Source organism: Physeter macrocephalus, chromosome 5, assembly GCF_002837175.3.
Source record: "Physeter macrocephalus isolate SW-GA chromosome 5, ASM283717v5, whole genome shotgun sequence".
NCBI lineage: Eukaryota > Metazoa > Chordata > Mammalia > Artiodactyla > Physeteridae > Physeter > Physeter macrocephalus.
Window position 1 is genome coordinate 49,018,616 of NC_041218.1, and position 25,844 is coordinate 49,044,459.

The following is a 25,844-nucleotide window of genomic DNA, read 5'->3' on the forward strand; positions in this document are numbered from 1 at the left end:
TAGATTTATATAGATATAGATTTAAATAATTCAAGTATACTTTCCACACCTACATACTCACTATCCGCCGTGGCTTACCCCTAAGTGTTCCAGCAGCAATTAAGCCACAATTTTATTTCACTTTAGAGGAGCTGAGCTGGTAAAAAGGGTTATTAACACTGTGAAACCATGTCTCTGCTGGCCACGTGAACAAAGGGATCAAAATCTGCCCTGAATAGCGGAAGCTAAAGCTTAATGTTTCCACTTAGTCACTCATTGCCTGAGTTCTACTATACTCTTTGTCAAAAGGGATTGGTTTCCAGATTAAACAGACTGGAAGCCAGTTTTTCATATATAAAGGAAGACTGTAGATCAAGGCCTTTGACATATTCAGGTGAATTTTCAAAATTCTATTTTGCTTGACCAACTAAAAACATGAATGAGAAGCTGACATGTCCAAATGCCAATGCAGTAAGTCCCTACATACAAAAGAGTTCTGTGCCGGGCTTCCCTGGTGGCACAGTGGTTGAGAGTCCGCCTGCTGATGCAGGGGACATGGGTTCGTGCCCCGGTCCGGGAAGATCCCACATGCCGCGGAGCGGCTGCGCCCGTGAGCCACGGCTGCTGAGCTTGCACGTCCGGAGCCTGTGCTCCGCAACGGGAGAGGACACAACAGTGAGAGGCCCGCGTACCGCAAAAAAAAAAAAAAAAATCAAGGCCTTTGACATATTCAGGTGAATTTTCAAAATTCTATTTTGCTTGACCAACTAAAAACATGAATGAGAAGCTGACATGTCCAAATGCCAATGCAGTAAGTCCCTACATACAAAAGAGTTCTGTGCCGGGCTTCCCTGGTGGCACAGTGGTTGAGAGTCCGCCTGCTGATGCAGGGGACATGGGTTCGTGCCCCGGTCCGGGAAGATCCCACATGCCGCGGAGCGGCTGCGCCCGTGAGCCACGGCTGCTGAGCTTGCACGTCCGGAGCCTGTGCTCCGCAACGGGAGAGGACACAACAGTGAGAGGCCCGCGTACCGCAAAAAAAAAAAAAAAAAAGAGTTCTGTGCCAAAAGTGCATTTGTATAAGTCCAACAGAATTAGCCTAGGTACCCAGCTAACACAGTCGGATATATTGTACTGTACCGTAATAGGTTTATAATACTTTTCATACAAATAATACATAAAAAACAAACAGTAAAGTAAACTACACAAAAGCACAACCATATGCACTCACATGACAACGTGAACTAACTTATGTGACTGGACACGCTAAAGAACGTTTACATCTTTGAAAGTTCGCAACTTGAAGGTTCGTATGTAGGGAACTTACTGTAGCCACTTATTATAATGAGTGGGTGAGAAAATCTGATTTAAAAACACAACTCTTCATTCCTCTAAATGCTAATGTGTTGCTACAATCTCCTTCTAAAAACGTTTGACTAGTCTCTCCATTTGATGACTATTGAAGGGATAAGTCAATGATATAAGAAAAAGCAGTTCATGGATTTATATCCAAACATAAATCTAAGGCCAAAACATACTAAAAATAATATGTGTACCTCACCAAATCTATGTGTACAGTGAGAAAATTAGAGACAGATAGGGACTTTGGACAAATTGCTTATCCTCTTGATCTTGTTTACGCATATGAAAAAAAAGTGGCCAGGATTAAATGACAATGTATATAAAGCAGGGGGCAAATTACAGGCATAAGATAAGGCAATAAATGGTAGCTATTGCTATTATCATGCTGCCCTCTGGTGCAAGCCATCTCCACCACCCTCTGTTCCACAAAGATCTGATTAATTTCCATAATGAGAAGTCACTATGTAACTTTACCATCAACGGAAGAGAAAGAAGCTAAGTATGCGGCGCACACGCGTGTGTGTGTGTGCGCGAGAGAGACAGAGAGAGAGAGACAGAGACAGAGATTTATTTACTTTTTATATCCCAGTTCATTCCAAAAAGAATCTGGAGTGAGATATGTCACCTTTCCTCTGGCTCCTCCCTTAAAATGCTCTTGGATTATTAAGTAGGGTTTATAGCAAAGAGCCATGAGCAATGGATTCGGGTTCTGAGATTGTCTGGTTGATCACAAACATTCTCTTGGAGACAAAAGTTCTACTTCATTGAAAACATTTTGTTTTCTCCACAGTAAGTATTAGGTTTAGAGTCTGGAACTAGAGATAAGCCCTACTTCTAGACCTAATCCAGGGCTCAGTTGGGTTCTGAAGGACTATATTGTCATTTATATTAGATGCTCAGCATCAGAAGGTGATAAGGAAGATGGGCTGAGGAAGCCAGTCTCTCTTGCCTCTCTTCCATGTGTCAGCGCAAGATACAGTCAGCTGCACCGCATCTGGTCTTGGGGTTTTACCACTTCCAGCCCCACCATATTCAGAGATCAGGGAGAAAGAACCCCTGAGCCAGGAGTGCTGAATATCAGGTCTTGGCTGAAATGCCACTCATCTAGAAGAGGCCTCTCCTGACCTCCCTTGGGCAGCCTGCTGGCCACTGATGTCACATTATCATGTTTTATCTTCATTGGAACACTTCTCCCTAACTGATATTTTCTTGTTTATTTATCTGGGGATTTTTGGTTCTGTTTTGGTTTTGGTTTTTTGTCTATTATCTCTCTTTCTCCCTACCCCCAAGAGCATATAATCAGTTCCATAGAAGAGGGACCTCATCTGTCTTGTTCAATGCCACATCCCCAGCACCCAGAACAATAGGATCCTTGCACGCACTCATTAAATGTTTGTTGACTAAATGAATGGTGATGAAGGGGCAACTTCAGACCCTCTTCCCACACCTCAGCTGGTGCCTGTCCTAACTTCTCTCCAAGCACAGCCCAGTTGCCTGCAGTATTAATCGGGCTGTGATGTCTGGTGAGGGAACTGACTAGGCATTTAAAGACACGGTCCCCTGTCTCTTTCTCAGGTTTCCCACCTGAGTATGGATCAGGTTTTATCTTTTGGAAAAGGTTTGCAGTACTCTTGAACTCCATCTTCCCTTTCATGAAGCAAAATCAGTCATCTTCTAGGTCAATATTTCTACCATATTCCCCCAACACACAACATACACACACAGAGTTCTCATTTAGCATATTATTTGCTTATTATTTGTTCAACTACAAAGTTGTACTTTGATTCCTATTCTGGTTTTTTTTTTTTTTCCTGTACAGACCCTGGGAACCCTGTAAAGAAGTGGGGGTGGGGATGTTTGATAGGGCAAAATTTAGGAATTTCTGGATACCTAGACATAATACCATTAAAATAGACCCAAACACCATCCTCTTTGTCTCTAATACTGAAATTTGATCATAATTTGCAAGCCAAACAGATCTGGTGTCATGTGGTAGCTGGTAATTTTGCAACCTGTATGTGGAAGTATACTGTCCTCAATGGATTCTCATTTCAAACCTGGCACCTAAAAACCTTTGCTATCACAACTTCCCTCACCATGAAATTATCTTCTATCAGATGGAGAATAGTTGAAGGGAAAGGTTCACGCCCCTTGTCACATCAGGACACTGGAAATGTACCACATGGCCCAAATAAGGATGGAAGGACCAAGGTGGAAGGGAATGGAAGTCTTTGCCCTCAGAATCCAACATCACCACCCCATTCATGTCCTTACTAGTACTGTCCCTTTAGAAGGAGAGGTTTTATGTTTACTGTCTATCAGTAAGAGCAGACTCATGTTAATAAAACACCATGACCGTCACTTTTATTATCCTGCTTTGCAGCATGTCAAAGATTATTTACAGTCATTTTGAGTAATAAATTCTACCTGGCTTAAATAAAATGGACTTTATGGCAAAGCTATAAAATTATTTCAGATCTTACAACTCTTTGGACATTTACCCTTCAAATGTATATGTGTGATATCTTAATAACTTCCCTAACTATAATATTTGCAATTAAAGAAGGATGAAGTGATTTTCCAAAATTTAGGTTAGCTAGATACACTGAAATTAGTAATAAACATACCTACCATACTTTATCTCCTTAATATATGTTAAACTCCAATTCATCTGAAATGAAATTTTGGGTAATTGAATATTGCTTTAAAAAAAAATAGCCCAAATATTGCTTGAAAAAAAATAGCCTTGAACTTTTTTGCCCTGATGAGGCTTGCTGATTTAAGATTTGATTTATACTATATTTATTTTTATTGTTACTATATTTTGAGCTGTACAAAATTATTCATCTTCATGAGAGGCCACAAAATAGGTTTACGGTACATTAAGAAATAAAATTCTAATGAACATATTCTTAATAAAAGCAGATGCTGAAGCTTTTGATAAATTCAAATCTGAGTAAATTAAGATACAGACAAATAAAACTTCAGTCATATTGACAATCACAATCTAATATGCTAAAACTGAAATGATGTTTGAGATAAATATATTTTAAAGACTTTCCTGGAAAAAAAATGCAAAGCACAAATATTCAGTAAATAGCATATTACAATTCAGTGTGGACAACATTGGCATATGACATGTAGTTGACACCTCAGCCCCTGGAACTGGACTGGATAGCTCTGTATTCTGTTCCAGCAAGAAATTTCTACGAGACTACAAACATGCAGAGTGGGTAGCAAGTTTAAAAATTTATCACAGGGAACTATATCCAATCTCCTGGGATAAACCATAATGGAAAAGAATATTTTTTTAATAAAGAATGTATATGTGTGTATAACTGGGTCCCTCAGCTGCACAGCAGAAATTAGCAAAACACTGTCAATCAACTATCCTTCAATTAAAAAATGGTTGAATAAAATTTAGCACTTAATTTCATTGGGAGTATGAAATGGCCTCACACCAGCTTCAATATACAACCTGAGAAAGCAAAAGAAAATATGCCCTTATATTATTCATGCTGTTTTTCCTCATTTATTTCTCCCTTCATTTTCTTATTCTGAGTTTGACGTAACAAATTAATAAGAATCTGGTAAGAACTACTGAAAAGCTTCAAGAGTTTCATCAAAAACCTATAGGAAATCTATAGAAATGTTCCCACATCTTTTTTTTTTTAACATCTTTATTGGAGTATAATTGCTTTACAATGGTGTGTTAGTTTCTGCTTTATAACAAAGTGAATCAGTTATACATATACACATGTTCCCATATCTCTTCCCTCTTGCGTCTCCCTCCCTCCCACCCTCCCTATCCCACCCCTCTAGGTGGTCACAAAGCACCGAGCTCTGATCTCCCTGTGCTATGCGGCTGCTTCCCAGTGAGAGAGTGGCATGGACATATAGACACTACCAAACGTAGAATAGACAGCTAGTTCCCACATCTTTAGCTACTTTTTTTCAGACCTTTGGATGGGGCTCCCTGTAGGGCCATCCCAGCAGTCTACCTGAGAGATACTACGCTGGTACTTACCTCTATAGTGATAATATCGCCACATAATCACCACTCCTTCACACTCACCTCCCACTCCCCTACCCCCAGGCAGCCTATTTTAGGGGTCCTGTTTGGGAGAAATAAAGGGTGAACTTATTCCTTGAAATATTGGGAATTCCAAAGTCTAGAGCCTTGCTACTTTCCTATACATGTTCATTGTTAAGCTATAAGGTTACACCACATGTGACTCTATAGAACGTAATAAATGATAAAAACAGAAGAACAGAACACCCTTCCTAACCCTTCTAGGCTTTCATAATTCTTAGAAATTTGAGTTTCTGCATCTCTGTTTCTAGACTTAAGGAAAGACAAAGTTATTTCTGAAGAGCTATCTAGTTCAATAAAAACAAACAGGCTGAGAGAGAGGTGGTAGAGGAGGGAAGGGAAGAAGCTGCCTTTGAACACGAGAGTCTTGCAAATCACAGCCCATCTGCACCATTAACAAGTCAAGGGCCAGACAGTGAAGACGTGTGGACAGTCCCATCACCAGGAGTATTTGATCATATATATAAACTGATAAAGCCTGACAAAGCAGTAGCTGGTGCAAGTCAGAGGGTTAGGACTGCAGGATCAAGGGCCCTATTTTTTTGCCCTGTTGGTGAGTTTGGGAAAGCTGCTCCCCGTCCCACGCCCCTCCATCTCTATCCGTAAAATGTGGGTTGTAATAATAACCTGTCTGAAAAAACTCTTAGGGTATTTACTAATAAGAGTGATAATAAAATACTTGTAAATTTTAAGTGCCATAGAAATGCTCAATTATACGAGCCAGTTTTGCCTGTGCAGTCAGTTTCTCTTCTGATATCATTTAAAACATGTTCATGGGCGTATTATTTCTTTCACGATGCCAGGGAGACAGTGGCTTGAGTGAAATATTTCTAGCCTGAGAAGGGCAACAGGAAATGCTTCAATTGCCCTGCTAGGGCTTATGAAACTCTTGCACTTACATGCTTTCATTGGATCACAATAAGCCTGTGAAATGGACTGGGCAGATAAAATCATTCCCATTTAATGGAAAAAGAAACTGAAGCCCAGAAGTGTTTACCAACTTGCTCAAGGTCATCTGGCCAGGCTAGAGTTCAAGTTTCCTCGCTCCTCGCACCCTTTCTAATTTACCACACTACCTCTCAAGATGGGACAGAATGGAAATTAATTGATGGATTACCATTACTATTTATTTATGATCACATGTGCTGAGCACTTGTTGTATTTCCACACATTATCTTATTTAATTTCCCAATTATGAAGCAGGTACTGTTTCTTAAGGAAAACTTCACTGACCAGCTCAGTCCAGAAAGAGAGCTCCTTCTGCTAAAGCCACGCAGCATTTTTCCTTACAATGCTCATTTGATATATATCATGGACAGTCCTCTATTTTAGCTAAGCTTTCACACACACATTGTGATGTCCTCGAAAACAGTAATCATATCAATCTTCGCACCTCCACGGCACTCAGAACAGTGCAGTGTGCATTACAGATGCTCAATTAATATCTGTTGCTTGAGTAATTACAGGTATGTGATGTTAAAAGATCCTTATATGGAGCCAAGTTTCATGGTAATAAATATTTCACATTCCAGAAAACAAGAAGTCATAGCTCTCCAATTATTTGAGTGAACACTACATTAGCGGATTACATTCCTGCTTACCATTATTTTAAGCCTCAGCTACACTTTAGAAATATAAATTTTCAAGGTGTAGAATTTGCCAGTGGAAATCATCCTATTCTGTAGAACAAGTATCTCACATGAGGCTGATCTGATCACCCAAAGCGTCTTTGCCTGATGGCTCCTTACCTGATAACATATTGTCTGTTTTTATTGAGGGAAACTTCAAAGTCATTTCATGCTTGTGCCTATGAATCATCAGATGGTCCTCTGTTGGGAAGCGCTGTCAGACAAATAGAAAAAAAGGGAGAGGGGAGAGGAGCCATTCAGTTTTGTAATATATATTTTGCCATCATAGAGAAAAAGATTCATTCAGCACTGCAAACGTGACAAGGAAAACAAAAAATTAGTTCTGAAAAAGTGTGAAAGCATGGTAAGTAAAATGACAAATTATTTTACGCAAGCACATATGCATTCATGTCAGACTTTGGAAAAGAACTACACGTCACGCTTAATTATTTGCCATATATATCTACAGATGTACCCCATGACATTTGCATAGTATGTTTCTGTTTATGAAGACCTTGCACACTGTTTATCTCATTAATTATAATTATACATATGATTTATAGTAACACAGAAAATTATTTTTAGTGTTCTATACTCCGTGCAGTGTAGTAAACCAACACTTTATTTTTAATTTTCAGGGAATGATATTATGGTTGTCAAAAATGCTGCACCCAAATATTTTCAGCTGTCTGGCTTCTGGTCATATGGTGGAATTGGATTTCCTGGCCCTCTTGTGGTTGGGTGGGGCCATGTGAGTAGTTCTACCCATTGACTCATGAATGGAAGTGACATGTCACCCAGATGTGAGCATCTATTTCTTGGGGCAAGACCCTCTCCCTTTTAGCACAGAGATTCACAATACAAGAAATAGTGGCCCCTCAATCATCTTAAATCTCTGAAGAATTATGAAGAGCATCTCTGAATTCTGAAGGATTATGAAAAATATCCTGCCAATCTATAACTGAAATGTATGCTTGGGCAACTGAAATAAGCCTTTGTTGTGTCAAGTCATTGAAGCTTTGGACTAATTTGTTATTGTAGCAGATCCTAGCCTATCCTGACTCAGACTGGTATGTTTTAATAACTGAACTTAACAGGGTATCTGCTTTATCAAAGTCAAATGAAAATTCAACAAAAGACAATAAAGTCTGCTGAATATTTCCGAATCTTTGACAATCTAGAAAATCTCTCAGAGTGTCCCAGCTCCTCAGGATAGCCATTATAAATTTCAATTACCATTGTATATTAAGGTAGAAATCTTTTCTGCAAACAGTATAATTTGTATTCACAGGAATGAGGGGATTCACTGGGCTAAATCCTTTGGAATATTCTAAAAGTAGTTCTTCAAATAAATATCACTTATTTCTTTGTCATTTGTATAACATAAATTGGAGAGTACAGAAGTTGCAACACATGGTGATAATGCCAGATTTCTGAATACACAGAAGTCTTCATGACATGTGGGTTTTTCCTGCAGGATCGTCTGGTCCTCTATAACACTATAGTAGAATGACTGCATCAAATAAGTGACACTACCATGTGTGGCTTAGACACATAGGTTAAATTTCTTAGCCTTTCTGTCAAAAGCATTATTATAATTCTTTTCTGTAATATATACCAAAAAACAACATGGGAATAGCCTTCATTTGCAGCCATTTTGTGAGCCATTTTTGGCTCCATAAAATAATAACCTAAAATAGAATATAAACAAGAATACCTATTATATACTACTAATAATCTCCATGATATCTCATATTAATTATAATTACCTTCCAAATAAGACAATGCAGGATATCTGTGATTTTTTTTTTATTTGGTAGGAAAATAGCAAATTGTAAATAACCAAAATGTACAGTCTGCAATAGATACAGAGCTGAGAGAGGCCACTGGAACTTAAAACAAGGTAAATGCAGAGGGCAAAGAAACAGTGAAATTAACATTGGACTTTGTGAGATCAGAAAGAGCAAGAGAAACTTGTTTCTCCTCACTTTTGGGACAAAGCTAACTTATAAGGAGCTGTAACACACACACACACACACACTCACACACACACACACACACACACACAACCTCCCAGGTATTATAGGCTGTTCCTAATAGAGCAAAGGTTCTTTCCAATGAGGGAAAAAGGGGGTGGGAGGGGAATCCATCCATCACCTCCAACACAGCGCAAGCACTCATAATTCATATGTACTCCCCTTTCCAATTCCCAGCCATCCTTTCTTCTCCATGCAGGTCCCAGGCTATGGAACATCGCTAAAGTAAATGCCATGATGGACTGATTCCCTAACACCCTACCAGGAGACCCTTGGAATCACTGGCCAACCACCATATTTTCTCAATTCTAATATCTCTTCAATTGAAAGATGCTCATATTTTTATAATAGCTTATCAAGAAAAAGAAACACTTCCACATTAAATAGAGACATCAACTTTTAGATATATCTTTACATTTAAATTTAGTGGGGGTTGAAGGAAGAGGCTTGGAATTTTACCTTAAAACCAAGAAACTATGTAAATTCTCAAGTCTCATGTTTCTCCAAACCTTTCCTCAGTTCACCCAGCCTTCTCAAGGAAATGACCTGCTCCTTCACTAAAGTTCAAGGTCATTTGAAATGCACCCCTTCAACATTTATTACCACCTCCATCTCAGAATTTACATTAACTTCATAGGTCCTATTTCCATTCCCTCCTGTCTCTGAAGAATGAGCATCCCCCCCGCCTCCCCACCTCCACAGGATCCTCTACACCCCTATAGTCTGGGGAAGGGCACTCCAGCTGTGGTCCTTCAAGCCAGTATGCTCACTCCTCCTTGCCCTTGACTAAATCCAGCCTGGCGAGCCTTGACTTGATATATGTATACGTATAACTGATTCACTTTGTTATAAAGCAGAAACTAACACACCACTGTAAAGCAATTATACTCCAATAAAGATGTTAAAAAAAAAAAAACACAAAACCTTTTCTCAAGCTGCTTCCTTCTCAGGCTACCATTATATCACTCTGCTTCCCGTCACTCCCTTGCACTCTTGAAAGGCCCCTCTATGCTGGCCACCTCCACTTCCTCACCACCCACTCACTCAGTCTGGCCCCCACCCTGACTCCTCTCTCATAGGTCGCCGGCAAACAGCCAACTGCCAAACCCAACGGCCCCTGCTCAGGCCTCTCGCTGTGCCAGCTCAAGCAGCGTCTGACACCGGTGACCACACATCTGTAGCATTTATTTATTTATACCCTGCCTGATTCCAAAAAGGAGAAAAGATGGCTTTTGGCAATGGGGGAGCATCACTTAGAAGTAGGTGATTCCCAGAAGAGAAGGGATCCAAAAAGAAACAAGGCTAAAGCCAAAATGCAAGTCACTGGGCAGTCACTCTCAACCGGGGGCAATGTGGCCCCCAAGGGGACATTTAGTAATGCCTGGAAACATTTCCGGTTTTCGCAACTGGGGAGCGCTACTGGGATCTAACAGATAGAGGTCAGGGATGCTGCTAAGCATCCTATAATGCACAGGGAAGCCCCCCCCCACACACACAACAAAGATTTATTCAGCCCCAAATATTGGTAGTGCCAAGCTTGGGAAATTCTGCCACACAGTCCAATGTCCTCTGTGTACTTTTTCTCTCTGACTTATTCAAATGCTGGATGCGGCTAAATACCCCTTTCTTAAAGGCTCTCCTCTACCATCATTCACAATCCTGGACTCTCCTGGAACCCTAACTTGCCATGAACCCTCTCTGGTCTTTGCTAAGTTTCTTGAGGATCCCTTTCCCTTAAATGCCCCTTCCACAGGGACACCCCCATTATCCTCCCCAAGTAAAGTAAATCCCCCTATGATAGTCTTCAGGGTGGCCTGTGCTCTTCCTTCATGGAAAATTGCAATTCATTAATTAATTGATGAATTGCTCGCGTGGTTCCACATGTGATGCCTAGGCTAGAAGTTCTGTGAAGGCAGGGGTACATGCGTTTTATGCACAGAGCAGGCCCCTCAAAAATGTGCTGAGTGACTCAAATTGAATAAAACTTTATGTCACATTTTTACAGCCAAAGCAAAGCAAACTGCTCAAGTTATTGGATTCTTTCTGGCTGTTGAGACTCCTCCTTAAGGAAACTAAGTGGAAATCAGTTTTAACTTAGATAAGGCAATTTTCTGCATTCACAATGGAGAGTCCTGGTCTAGCAGAACTTTTCCCAGTACTTCAACCTATCTGTGTCTTCCCAGTGTTTCCTATTTCAAAAGGACCTCCAAAACCAGCTTGCCAAAATATAGTTGAAATTTAAAATAATTTTCTCTACTGCTTTCCTTATTTATTAGGTAAAAACCAACATTCATATAAAAGCCCCTGCAGAATCTGCCAGAACGCAAGCAGAGGAGGCTGGTTTCTCAGCTGGTGGCTGATGTCAACAGCGGCATCGCAAGGCAATAACATTTCATGTTTCCATGGCATATTCCCTCCAGGAAGCTTCCAGAACCCTCCTCAAGCTCTCTGGGGAGATACAGTGAAAAGGGTCCTTAATGGACATCACCTCTCACTGACTCCCAGACATTGCTCTACGCTGTGCTGCCAAACTCACAACATAAACAGGCAAGAGAGTGGGGCTTGATTCCACCTGAAACCACTGGGCACTTCAGAGAAAGAGAGCATAACTACCCACATGCGTGTGCTCTAAGTTCTAAACTTGTCCTTTATCCCATAAAATGAAGATCTTGGCATGAGAGCACCATGTGTGGTCATTTTCCAATGACTGGAACTTGGAGATATCCAAAGGGTCAAGTGTAGAAAAAGTCACCATCCTGTTCCAAAGGGAAAATGTCAAATTCTGATTTTAGATGACGGATGTTTCCAATTTCTTTCAAAGAGGTGGGTTCTAGTACAATAGTACCAGTAGTCACCATAGCAACAGTGGGCGTCAATTGAGCACAATGTGCAGGTCCTTTACTAAACACTCCGCACACAGTACCCCATGTAAGCCTCACATCTAATCCACTTGATGGCAGCCATCAGAGGCTAAAAGAGGGTTAACCCAGCATAGCAGGACAACTTCCTCTCTCAAAGTTTAGATAAATGGAAAAACTGTGGGTTCTAGAAGAGTCATAGGGGGTTTATTTTACTCAAACGGGAAAACAAAACAAAATCGAATTCAGTCTCTGATGGTGAGCTATTTCACCAGTAATCCAAAGGCCCAGAATTCAAGTGGCTATTGTCAACGAGAGTACCCTCTTTCCCCCTGTCTGAAATAACAATCCTGAACATCTGGTGGGCAGGATGCGGCTGGCTTACTTCCAGGGGAAAGTTATGGATGGAAATGGCCAACACTGATGTATTTCAGAGGCTGTGAGGGAAGTAGTTCAAACTAGTCAAAGTGGAAAATGATGATGATGATGATGATGGTGATGATGGTGATGATGGTGATGATGGTGATGATGATGAGGTTGGTGATGATGATGATGATGATGATGATGATGGTGATGATGGTGATGGTGATGATGGTGATGATGGTGATGATTATGGTGAGGGGACGTTGAGAATATATTGGTGGAGAAGAAAAGCCAACAGCAGGCATGACTGCCAAGTGAGAGTTGCCTCACTGTGGGAAGGTACTGCATCCCCTGCAGGCCAGAGTGGAGGACCCCCCCTACACTCACCTGGGAGCAGCCTGGGGCACTGCAGACAAACGGCCTCTCCTGCTCCAAATTCATCTTGGATTCCTCATAAATCTGAAGGGTCAGGGGGAGAGAGGAAGGAAAACAGAAATTCATGAATATCTCCTGCTTCTACCTGAGAAGGGCAATGGCTCGGAGCCCCCTCCTATGCCAATTCCCAAATTAGATGAGAAAAACATAAACGTGAACAACAGGTCCTGCCTTGCGGAAGCTTATTAGGCTCCCTGCAGTCCGAGTTCCCGCTGTTTCTTGAGTGCATATTTACTGCACGTTGAAGAAAAAATGCCAACAAAATGCAACCAAAAACAATGTCTATTGCAGCAGAAATTCTGCCTCATGGGTGTTATTATCAGGTAAAACCCCACCTGTGTAAGGCAAAGAGCAAGAGGAGGGTAGTTACTGAGCAATCATCAGTGTGAGGACCAACCCTGAGCATCAGGTCAAATGATTCTCCCATGATCACCCCACTGAGCTTCAGTATGAACAAGGGACGCAAGGTAGCCCTACAGCCAGCTTAGCAAATGACCCTGGCAGTGAGCCACAGTCTTAAATTCTCTTTCAATCTCAGGCATTTGATGATGCCTCAACAAAACCTATCCAAGTTGTGCAGAGGTGACGAGAAATCAGCAAATGCAAAAAGCATTGCCTTAAATATTTCATTAATTTGGTTTTACAGGCTGATTTGAAATTAAAATCAGATTAAGGCGACCGCCCCTCTGATCTAGATAAGTTGTCTGGAATAAGGTAGCTTTGCAGGGAGAAACCTTATGCTGTGATCTCAGACATATGTTAAACTATAGTGTGGTCTTTTCTTATGCAGGGGTTAGGTTCTAAGGAAAGTTCATTAGGCAAAAATTGAGCGTAATCAAATATCTTTGCAAATCTTCCCCCAAACCGATAAAAGTACAGTATATATGATTGTGTAGTTACTAATCTATACAGTAACATAAAATTTTTTTTAATATCATAAGAAGTACTATACAATTGAAGTTCCACAATTGAAATAGTTTTCTAAATCATACTTTTCTTTTTGCCAGTTTTGCAACTGAGTTTAAATAAGCTCCATGTGCTGATGGTGGGACACGGCTTCTTTATAGAACTCAAACCTACTGCTTTGTCTCTGAAGAAAGGAAGTGCTGTGCTTCCTTAACATGCTACTTGTAGGTTATTCCAAAGGAGTCTTAAGTCACCTTCACCCTTGAGAGAGGAAACGCTGCTTCACTCATGGAATAGTTACCCTTCATCCAAGAAAACTTTATCATCTTGCAAAAAAAAAACCACCAATTCTAATTTGTACGTCATTACAGCCTTCCCCCAAACACTAATATATCCACATATATTCTTTGGGAAATAGAGGCATACTTTCACTTTTCTGAAACACAAAATGAAAACACTTGCCTTAGATAACACTCCTAGTCAGATATTAAAAACAAATTTTAAAATGTAAACTCTCTTCACATCACTATTCCTCAATTTTCACTAAGTAATGCCCTTTTCATTCTCCATTTGGAATGACTAGTCACCTATCAAGGCAGTAATGTAGCACAATTTTACACTCGTCCTGTATCAGGCATATTGGCTAAACTTTTTTACTCTATTATATTTAGAAGAAGAAGGAAAAAAATACAAATATCTTCAGAAGTTTTTCCACTTGCCCTTGTCTGAGGAAAGTCATGAGCAACAAAAATGACTTCTCACATCTCGTTATTCATGTGATTTTGCCATCACTTATCATAGAACATCCCTCCTCCCCGCCGTGAATGCTGACGACTTACTTCTAAGCCTCCAAATAAAGGGTGACTTTAAAGCTGAGAAAATGATTTTGATCCAAGATAGAACAAACAGCACAGTAACTGGGTTATTCATTAATATTAGATATACCTTGTTTTTCTAGTAAACTTTTTAAAACACTTTCTTGGAACTTTTCTGTCTCTGTGTCCATGATCTGCCTGACCATTACCAGGTCACTAAACTGCTTCATACCTCAATTTCCCCTCCTTTAAATGGGGGTATGAATATCAATCTTCAACTCCTTCATTCCTGTATCACGCCAATCAGTTAGGGAGCCATTTCCAAATTATGGAGAAAGGTCTGTGTATTTAAGTGTGTGTGTTTGGAGGTGGGGGGAGGTTTTGTGGACAAGTGTTACTGGAACCTCACTCTAATATTAACTATTCCTCATGTATAATAGAGAAGTTGCTATAAAGTAAGTCTTTCTTGGACATCATTTAACAATTTTGGTTGTTAAAGTAACCAAAGAATGCCAATATTAGTCATATTATTAACCAATATTAAGATCACATGATGGTAAAATGGGAAAGTTCCAAGAAAGTTCCACATAAATACATGTATGGTCTACATCTGAAAGAAGTAATTCGTGATAATAATTAAATTAATGTCCAACCGATAGAAGTGGTCAAGATTGGAAGCGCTACTGCTGCAGGTTAAAGGGGATTCATTAATAAGCCAAAGTGAAGAAAGAGATTGACCAAGCCTTGCCACATCAGTATGAGGAGGAAGTATTTTTCTACCATAGTCACAACTCTGTCCCAAACCTGAGTCCACCAAAATGCTGACTTTTCCCATAAATTCAGGCCCTTCATGGTAATAGTTTATCAATTCTGCTTAATGTCAACATGAGCTACCTTATCTTAATTACTGGTTATAATTTGCATATGAACTGCAGCAAATATCATGGAATTATATGATGCTAGTGATAGGAGACTGAACAACGTTCAGTCAGAGAAAAAATTTCAGTCATATAGATTTACACTGTCTTATTGAGCCTTCATAGTCTGGATGCCACACTTAGAGGAATAGGATCAATTAGACAGCTACTGAGTCTGCCTTCAAATAGTTTAGAGTTCAGTTCGTTATGTTCAACTGAGTTACCAGTCATTGTATTATTTTATTATTAAAACATATATGAATCTGTATCAATTTATTGCATGCTATGAATCCCATGGAGCAAATGTTTTGGCAACATACTATTGGAATAAGTGTCCTAAGGTAAAATGGCAGTTGCTAAAATAAAATACGTTTTAAGTGATTAATAAGGTCTGAGTGGGTGTATATATATGTGTGAACCTCAACTGCTTTATTCTGATGCTCTGCGTTCCCACATTTAGCCGTCTATAAACAGCACACCCTTGCTCATTCCTCCTGTGTGGGTGTTGGAGATAGTTTTACTAAATAGTACCACTCTACCACACAGGCTTCATTACTTTTATCAACCAGTATGATCTGGTCTGATGTATTAGTCAAGAGCCATGATCTCTTTTTATGGTCTATTATTATGGTTCTTTCCTAGCACATATTGTAATAATTATTCTCTCAAACAGACTTCTACTAAAGCCCTGTGTATATTCTTTTATCATCCATCACATGGGGGGCAAATTACTCAGACATGATTTTAGCCAGGCTGTTCTGCATTTGGTCCTCAGAGGTCAGGCCTCATCTTCTCATTTCCCATTCAGTTGTTTTACTAGCTGGGATGTTTTAATGAACCAGGTTTTGCTTGGCAACAGCCATACCCTAGGCTGCACTGCACAGAGCTGCCATAGTAGGCGTTCAATAAATATTTGTGGGATGGATAATGAATCCTGAATCACCACAGTAAACCGTCTCAAACAGCTTGCTTTTTTTCTACTCCTAAAGCAGTGGTCCTCAAACTTTATGGCCCACAGCCAAGTTTTCAGCAAGGCAAGAGGTTGTGCAGGCCAATAATTCCACCTGTTCCCAGTTATGACCAGAGAAGAAATCTCACCAGGTTTAATGGAAAAAAGTCAAAGTTGCTTTTGGTGAAAATAACAGTCTAGTTTTCATTAAATTTCACATGTAAATGTATTAATTCATTATGAATTCAGTCTGTTAATATTGTCATAGATGCTGAAACCACTGGAGTCCAGTCTATTAACCATGTGTGGACTGTTTATGGCACCCAGAGAAGGCCCTTTGAGTAACACCCAGTGACCCCATATCTTTGGTTAAATACAGTAATAATTGTGGAGGGAGCTGTCTAATCATTTAAGAGTTCCTTTACAAATAGTATCATTTTTTGTTCCTCCTTTGCCAAAGTTTAGCCTCAATGTTCACTTAGAACAAATGCCTCAAGAGTCTAATTTCCCTTCAGATTTTTGGAAAACAATACAAAACCCTAACAACAAACCCTAATGGTGTATAAAGCGAGTAGAGGTTTTTCGTAGTCGACAAGGAGATGACAGGTTCGATTTACAATTCAAACTAAACTGCCACTGGATTCAGCTGGCCTCTCAATGAGCAAGAATCTCTTTCATTGTTTAGCGTTTGACCCTACAAATTCCTCCTGGTCTAAAATGGGAAATCTTCCACAATGGCTGATGCAATCCATTCAAATGCTTTGCCAGGCATTTAGGGATATACTTGGAATTACTACTTCACGAAGGGCAAACACTGCAAAAAACAAATGCTACAAAAAACTTGGATAGTCTACACAAAATACTGTAAATATGTATTTTAAACTTAAGAGCAACAACTGAGCCCAAAGGGAAAAAAACCTACATCATCTGCTTTGCTAGATTCAGCCAAGAGTGATGTTTCCCCATCTAAATCATAGTAAGCCATTACCGATTCTTAGTTAATAGCAAACTCCAATCTCAGTGTAATGGCCCAAATTTCCCCCACAACAGCAAACACATTCATACAGTGATATGGGATTTGGAATAGTAAGACACTAAAAATGTTGTTTTAATCTGAAAATCTGGCACGCACTTTTATCAACACCAAAAGTTCTGGGAACTTCAAAGCCACAACTGTATATATAAATGAGCACTAATAATAATATTGATATCCTCATCAGCTCTGGTATTGTTAATCTGGACATGAATGCATTAGAGACCTGAAAGGGGGCTTGCATTTTAATAGCGATGTTAACAACCTCTGTCAGCCTTTACTGCCCCACAATGAGCGTGGAATGAGTCTTCTTGGCAGGACTCCTGTGAAGCAGATCTTCGCTACCCTGTTGAGCTTATTAGACTGCAGAAAGGGTTCTAGAAGAGGAAACAGGTCCTTCCTAAAATGCCAAGGTTAGCCGACAAACATCTTGAGTTCATCACACTGTGTGAGATTCCAGATCAGTCTTACTTTGTTTCTGGAAGCAAAGGTTGTTTATTAACTAAATTAGTTAAGGGTATAGCCAATTTGTACTTCACGTTTCTGAAAAAAAAAAAATTTCTCTCAATGTCTTGGTCAGAAAGGCAAAGAGCCACACTCAGTAATAACCCAACACAAATTCACCAAAAGCACACATTAAAGTATTTTATTCTAAGATGCCTGAATCTACTTTAAAAGCCAGGGTGCAGGGTCATTCTCCCAACATGTGGCTAGCTATTGGAGAGGAATTATATATTTAATCTGAAGGATATGGTACCTTTCACTATTTTATTTGCTCATCTGTGATACAGAACCATTTTAGTAAAACATTGTAGATAGGATCATTTACAGAGGTATTATTTTAAAAATAATTTTAAATTATTTTAAAATTCTTTAATATTATTTTAATATCATAACTCCAAACAGAAAAATAAACACCCTTGAATCTCAGTCCAAGAAAATCTATTATTTTGTGAGTGGGTCTTAGTATCCATCTCTGCATCTGTGTCTCTCTGTGTCTTTGTTTTTCTGTGTGTATCTTCTCTCTTGAAAACTCTATGTCTCTCTTTTTATATGTCTGTTTCTCTATGTCTTTGTCTTGTTATGTATGTCTTTGTCTCTCTTTGTCTGTCTGTCTGTCTCTCTCTCTCTCACACACACGCACACACACATACACACACTCATTTTATCAGATGTGCTCTTACTAGCTTTACTGGTAAAAAGATCTCGTAGGCTTGTTTCCTGTTTCAGTGTTATTCTTGAAGTGGGCTGCAGCTAGAATCTGAATTTCATTGGGCTATTATTATTTGCAGCTGTGTGACCTTTTTAACCCTGCTTTTAAAGTGACATTTCAGCCCTCAAGCTTGAAACGCCTTGAATGCTGCAAAGTTTTCAAACTAGAGATTTATACAGGGAACAAGACCAAGAGTGGGACTCTACCTTCTCAGCGAAAATTTCAACAGAACTTGGCGAGAATGGTGGTGTCTTGCTGGGCTGTTTACAGCCAGAACTCTTCCCCGGGAGTCCTCAGCTTCACCCAGACCACTGGCAGCTAAACATTGCCATCCCGTTCAAACCAGAATATCATTGTCCTTAAAAGATGTCCACCATTCACTGGTATCCCCAAAGTTCAGAGTCCCACAGCCTGAATCACAGAACTCTTTAGGGTTGTTTCACAGGCTGCATCACGCTTAAGGGACTGTCCAAATGTCCCTTCGAACCAGGCCCATGGTTCCCAGGAGGAAGGATTTCCAAAGAGCTTTTGTCTCTAGAAACTCACGGGGCCTTACTTCCCGGCCCTCACAGGAGAGAGTGCTGGGGGCTCACGTCCTCTCGTGTACTTTAGCAGAGGTTTGTGGTTTTATTTATGTGGCGTTTATACTGTGTATGAAAAAACATTCCAGTGGGATTGGGTTTTCATATGTTAGATTCCTCTTTCTTCTCTCTTTTTTTTTTTTTTTTTTTTGTTTTTGTGTTAAGTTTTCCATATGTTTCTTTGGATATGAGGCCTCTTTTCAAAGTTACTGGCTAATTTCTACTTATGTTTCACACAATACTGTCTCACAGCTTTCCTACCTATGGGTTCAGAAGTTCAGAACATTCTTGTTAAGCAACAGTGTTGGACCTTAGAGGTGCAGCGTATTAGTCTCTGCAGGGTGTGTGTCTGTGCCCGAGGCCGTGTATCTAAATCTGTGTTCCTCTTCCTGCTCCCACCTCACACAATACATTTTTGGCAGGACACACCTCATTTCAATGAAAAGTTTATTTGACATGCATGTGGTTAACAAAACACTAGCTTAGAGATTCTCAGGTTTTGAAGGAAATATTGAATGTAACAAAATTACCTGGCTTGTTTCTAATGAGACTGAACCCAACCTCAGAAGACAGGCTGAAAAGCAAACTGTTTTTTTTACCTACTCCCAACACGAACAAACTGATGAGAAAAGAAAAAATAAAATTGGAATAAGAGGTGACCAGGGGTTCAGTTGACCTTGTCATCTGTACCTTTCCAGAAAGTCTTCCACTGCAATTTAAAATAATTGCCCCGTCAAACCCTGAGAGGAAAAACTATGATAGCAAAGAAATTAAATGCAAAACCAGGTATATTCTTCATTCTGGTCAAAAGCAGCTTGCCTTTAGAAATTGAAGAATAACTTAGCAGAAGAAAGAAAAAGTTCTTTCTTTTCCTTTTTTGCTCTACTATAGTAAAATTTGACTTTAAAATTGTAACCCACTCCCAAATGGGACTACTTTGCCTCTGGATACTTTTTAAGACATTTTGAGTGCATTCGGTTTTTAAACTGTTTTCATGTAAAAAGAAGATTTTTGAATATTCTGAAAAATCACAACTTTCTAGTCTTGGCTTGCTTTTCACACATTCAAATGATTTTTATTGGCTAGAACTGTTTTCTTGGTATCTTTAGTCTATACAAGTATCCTTGCATCTCCAGCAACAATATATGTTTGGTCCATCTAATGTATGGGCTGAAGTAATCTTTAACAAAACATCTGAGAAGTTTCCTTCTTGTGCATGAATCAGAGCTACAAAATGTGACACTGTGTATGAAACACAGTGGTGATCACGCCAGACCTGTCTGCTCTCTGCAAGGCCTGGTAAGAGGCTATTTCATCTTAGTATTAAATCTTATGATTACCATTACTGACTTACTAGTAAAAGACATTTGAGAATGATGGTATCAAACTGAGTGTTTTTTATCTTTTACTCCAGAAGAAAGCTAGGCATTCTCAAGTCCTATCTAAAGTAGCCAGCAGTTGCGTTCAGAACTTGCCCCATCTCACCGTGTCAGTTGAATACAAGGGTAAAAATACATTCAAAGACTTGATTCAGATTCCTACCGCACTATGCGTCAACTGTCAAGCATGTGAACATTTGACAGTACTAGCAGGTCACTTAAAGGCCATGCTAAGGTAAAAATCTTAAGTCTTCTGAAGATTCTGTCACCATTCTAATAAAGTTCCCTCTGTAAATACTAGCAGGGACTCTCCTGGTGGCACAGTGGTTAAGAATCTGCCTGCCAATGCAGGGGACACAGGTTTGAGCCCTGGTCCAGGAAGATCCCACATGCCGCGGAGCAGCTAAGCCCGTGCACCACAACTATTGAGCCTGCGCTCTAGAGCCTGCGAGCCACAACTACTGAGCCCGCGCGCCGCAACTACTGAAGCCCGCACACCTAGAGCCCGGTGCTCCGCAACAAGAGAAGCCACCGCAATGAGAAGCCCACGCACTGCAATGAAGAGTAGCCCCCTCTCACCACAACTAGAGAAAGCCCGCGCGCAGCAACGAAGCCCCAACGCAGCCCCCCCAAAAATTAAAAAAAAATGTATATATATCTTAAATACTAGAAAAAGGCACATTTTCATTGGCTTTCCTAGAGAAGGCACAATTTCCTTGCATGGCCCAGCAAGAGGATTTGGAAATATGTCAAACCAGTTTTTAGTTGCCACTGTTTCTGGGAGTCACCACTGTCATTTAATAGGTGGGGTCAGGGGTACAAAATATTCTGTGACGTGCAGAATGGGCAGCCCTGTGCAACACCACAGTTTCCCGACCCAACAGCTAATACTGCAGATTTTGCAAGAATAATCACAGTATTAGTCCCACTGCTTACTGATTTAGAGGTAAAAAGCAGATAAGAGTAAGAAAATAGTAAGAGTGAGACAATGAAAACAAAGTCAGCACACAGCAGAGGAAATGAAAATAAGAGACTAAACACATACCCACCTCTTTATACTTTGCACACAGCTCTGGAAAACACAGGCAAAGTTAAGCCTAGGATGAGGCTAGATTCAATGCCAATAAAAACTTTATGAATATTCAAAAAAGTATGTGAAATTATCATTCCCTTTCAATGTGAAGGAGGGCTGGGGACTGTTGCCAAAATTTAACTAAGCATAAGCATACGCTTTCAATCCATAGTGGAGACAGATGAGTAAACTAGAGTAGACTTTTTTAAGTGAATTACCTCGTTTGGCTACCTAGAGCCCCACTCTCCAGTTCACTTACCACAACGTTCTAAGCGGTGTTGACGCAACGGTAGCGAAAGAAAGCCTTGGCCCAAGGTGGAAACGGCCCTTGTTCAGATGCCCTGTCACTCCTGATAATTGCCTTGTTTATTTTATATTATTGCTGAGGACAGCGCCACCAAAAGGACCATGCTTTGTTTGATTTTGGTTTTCTTTTCCTTTTAAAATTTAAGCGGAGAATGTCACAAGATTTCAAATTGTTTTTATGTTACTGGTACCATCAGTCATCAGCTCATAGAATACTTATTAGGGGAACACTGGCCCCCTAACCCTAACCAACTTCAAAACTTATTAATAGGGCAAAAACTTACTAATAGGCATATATATATATACACACACACACACACAAATACATACATATATAAATACACATACATACACACACACATATATATATATACACATTTAATTTTTTTTCTCTTTCGGCCTAAGTTTTCTTATTGATAGGTTGCGGTGTGTATGCGTGACACACATTAACACACATTACAGAGATTATTTCATCTCCATAAACTAGCTCAAGCCTCAAAACCGATGCCTAGTCCTAAACGTAACCCAGAGGAGGCTACGGAGCTCCAAGGAGGTATAAGAAGAAAACCCGGGTCTGCCTCGCAGCCCAAGTTCACCACAGTTAAGGATCATTAAGCTTGTATTTTAAAAGTGCAGCAATCAGATATATTTCTGAGAATCACTAAGTCGTTTCCACAGACTAGAAAAGTCCTTCATGTCTTTCTCAACTTCCTATTAAACAAAAGAGCCACTCACTAAAGCCTATAAACCCACTGAAACATACTGGAAAAAAGGACACAGAAAGAAAAGGCCTTTTCCTTGAACCACCACCCACGAGAGGTTACACTGTACCAGACTCCAATTCATCAAAAGGTCCTAGCTATTAACAAACAAACGAGGGGCCAGCTCCTTCTCTCCCCAGGGCTCGGCCCCCAGACAACAGCTCCATTTTTCAGTCAACACTCCCAATCAGCACCGAAAGGGAAAGGGACTTTATTGAATGGCCCTGTTCCCCCAAACTTAGGACCTTTCCCTCAGCTTGACTGTGGTCTCTCTACTCAGGAGGTGGAGGTCAGGCCCTAGGAAATACCCTGAACCTGGACTCTTCCGAGAGGAAAAGTGAAAGCAGGCAGGGGCACGAAGCACCCAGAGGGGATTTGGAAGGAGGCAGGTCAGACATTTCCATTGAAAGGCTGGGTAAAGGGGAAGCGAAGAGCCCCCAAGCCCACATGGGTGAATCACAGCTGTTCAACGAGCCAATTCTAGGATCTTCATAGGGCACTGTTCAGGGGCAGCTTCAGGGAGAGTGACCTGTGGACAGTGATTGATTACCTGTCACCCAGGACTTGTTCCAAAGTGATTCAACCTCGGCATGCACTGGGACAGGATCAGAAACCGAGGACACTGGTCTCATTCCTTCATTCCTTCCTCACACGGTCACCGGGCACCTACCAAGCATTAAGCTCCATGCTAGGAACAGGAAGGCTCCAAAAAACAGCCCCTGCCCTTTGAGCAGTGACCATCCAGCAGGGAGGTGAGGCATGTACAGGTGTCTATGGTGGAAGGTAGAATTTTAAAGGCCATAAAGTAGTTTTAGCAAAGTGCTATGAGAGATCAGGGGCCATGAGAAAGTAAGCCTGTTTTATTAACTACATCAAATACCACATAATCTCCTTTCACAGCTAAACATTTCTCACAATCAGCTATCAATTCAAGGAACAAACACACACGCACCTTGAAGGGATCTTTTTAACTGTACTAGAAGTAAGGTTTTTATGTGTGTTTTAATCTAGGCTTTATTTTACTTTTAATTCTGATAAATAAGACTACATTATCTGCAATAAGCTTAACGCTGTGGCCAGGGGACCAGATTTTATGTTAGAAAATCAATAATTGAATCTCAGCTCCCTTGCTTACTAGTGTGTGATCTTGGGCAAATTACTTAACTTCTTTGAACATCACTTTTCTCACTATAAAAAGGGACTACAGACAATATTGGCATCATCTGCCTCTGGGGATATTGGGTGAACAAATGTGCTTTAAAAAGCACTACATAAACTGTAAAGTGCTGTGAAATGTTGGTTACTGTTTTTATCAGTCACCTTGTAGTAAGCACACGGAATTGCTGAAGTATTGGATAGTGCAAAGAGTTATGTCTACATTTGACAGCATGTGCAGAGAGATTAAAGATTCTGAAAGATGTTGGAGAGGATGATCTTTAAAGAGATCCTGATCTTCTACGCTTCTCTGATAATCTAGCAATTACCAAGCCAAACCTTATTTACCAGCTTTTTACTCGTAGGCTCCCAAGTAGAATTATTTTCTTTGTCTTCTAATTGAGATGTGATGTCAGGAAATGCTTTTAGAGTCTGGTCTGTGTTCAAACCCTAGCTCTGTGACATACCAGCTGACATATAAGCTTGGGTAATGGGTCACTTGACCCTGGGATAAATTTGGCTATTGCTGGCTGAGCAAGCCAGGGAGCATCAGACACCTCGCCCTGGGCTTGGAGGAGCCAGAGCTGGAAAGGCACATGAATTTGTTCACCTTCCTGGAACACTGCTTCCAACCACAGAAATGAAGGGAGAGCTCTTTGCTAGGCAAGTCCACCGCAACAGCTTGGCCATGCTGTCCCTACCATCCAGACTCCAGTCACACTGATGGTAGGAAAAAAGTGGAGTTTGGGAGGCACCTGGGATAAACTTAGAAACTCAGTGCCTTCTTATCAGTGGGTACTTCTAGGCTCACCTGGAGTCATTAGAAATAAGACGAATACAGATTAATAAGACGAATATAAGACTAACGGGTAAAGGGGGGTCAAAAGGTTAAAAAAATGCAGTTGATGTAAAACAGACAAAGAAATTTTGATCATATTTAAAATATTGATTTTATGTATATATCAATATATACATATATATGTGATAAAGTCTGAAAAAAAGAAATAAGACTAATACAGATTATGACATTTGTTTACATCCACTCTCCACTTGGGCTACCAAAAAAGAAATTGAATCTTCCTTTTGTTATTAAATTTTCTTTAGCAAGTTAGATTATCCTTTATCATCTTACTGCTTATTCTTGTTCTTGCTCTTCCCTATTTTTTCTCTTTTCTTCCCTCTCCTTTTCATTCCCCAAATATCACATGTGGTATTTAATAAAAATACTTTGAATAAGGCAGTAAGAGTTAGCTGTGAAAAAAGGAAGTCACAGCACAAATCAAAGATCTGGTCAATAAGACCACTTGGGAAAATGGGGAGCTCACATCTCAATAACAGCAACATTTCCTAACCCAGGACACTGGGTTGTTCAAGATGATTAGCCGAAGACCTCTGTGCCTCAAAGCAGATCACCCTCCCAATGCAGAAAGGTCTGTATGTATGGAAAGCCTGGCAAATTTTGAGGGTTTTTTTAATGCTTGGGAGTAGTGAAAATTTTATTTAGTGAAACTATCTCTTCCATGTACCACCACATCCTATGTGTCAGCCATTTTTAATCTCAGAAAAGCATTTTCCGTCAAGGCTGAAAGAAAGCCTTGATTAGATACAGCTTTGATTTATCTTCTCCACTAAGTGCCTCTGTAGGGAACACAGCCGGATAAAGCCATTCAAATATGAATTAGGATGGCAAAATTCTCAGTAATTTCCAAAACCTTCAGTTTTCCTATCCACCTTTGTGATACCCACATAAAAGGATTTCTGGTAGTCTTGAAGTGATGGGATTATTTAAATAATGACATCAAGCTAATGTTTGTAAGATGCTTCAAGGAACTGAACACAAGTTGAAAGTAGTAATATCATCGTCATTTCTTCATCTGTCCTCTACTATTTCCAAAGAAACAGAAACAACCACTTACACAAACACACACACACAAAAATCCCCCGGACACCCAAGTTAACCAATGTCTCCTTTCTTCCCAAACCGCTAATCAGCCAGTCACTGG

General features: G+C 40.1%; 1 protein-coding gene across 12 annotated transcripts in view; it reads right to left on the reverse strand.

Annotated features, from left to right (window-relative positions):
* The window catches only part of CREB5 (cAMP responsive element binding protein 5), a 430,944-nt gene that overhangs the window by 341,721 nt on the left and 63,379 nt on the right, over positions 1-25,844 (reverse strand). For 11 of the 12 annotated variants that reach the window (XM_028489955.2, XM_024129515.3, XM_028489949.2 and 8 more), the window contains 2 exons: positions 12,707-12,778; positions 7,183-7,276 (listed from right to left, as the gene is read on the reverse strand). In XM_028489955.2, coding sequence (XP_028345756.1) covers positions 7,183-7,276; positions 12,707-12,778 — 166 coding nt within the window. Of the gene's footprint in view, positions 1-7,182; positions 7,277-12,706; positions 12,779-17,639; positions 17,763-25,844 lie in introns of those variants that run through there. The other variant, XM_028489952.2, reaches the window with a different exon arrangement.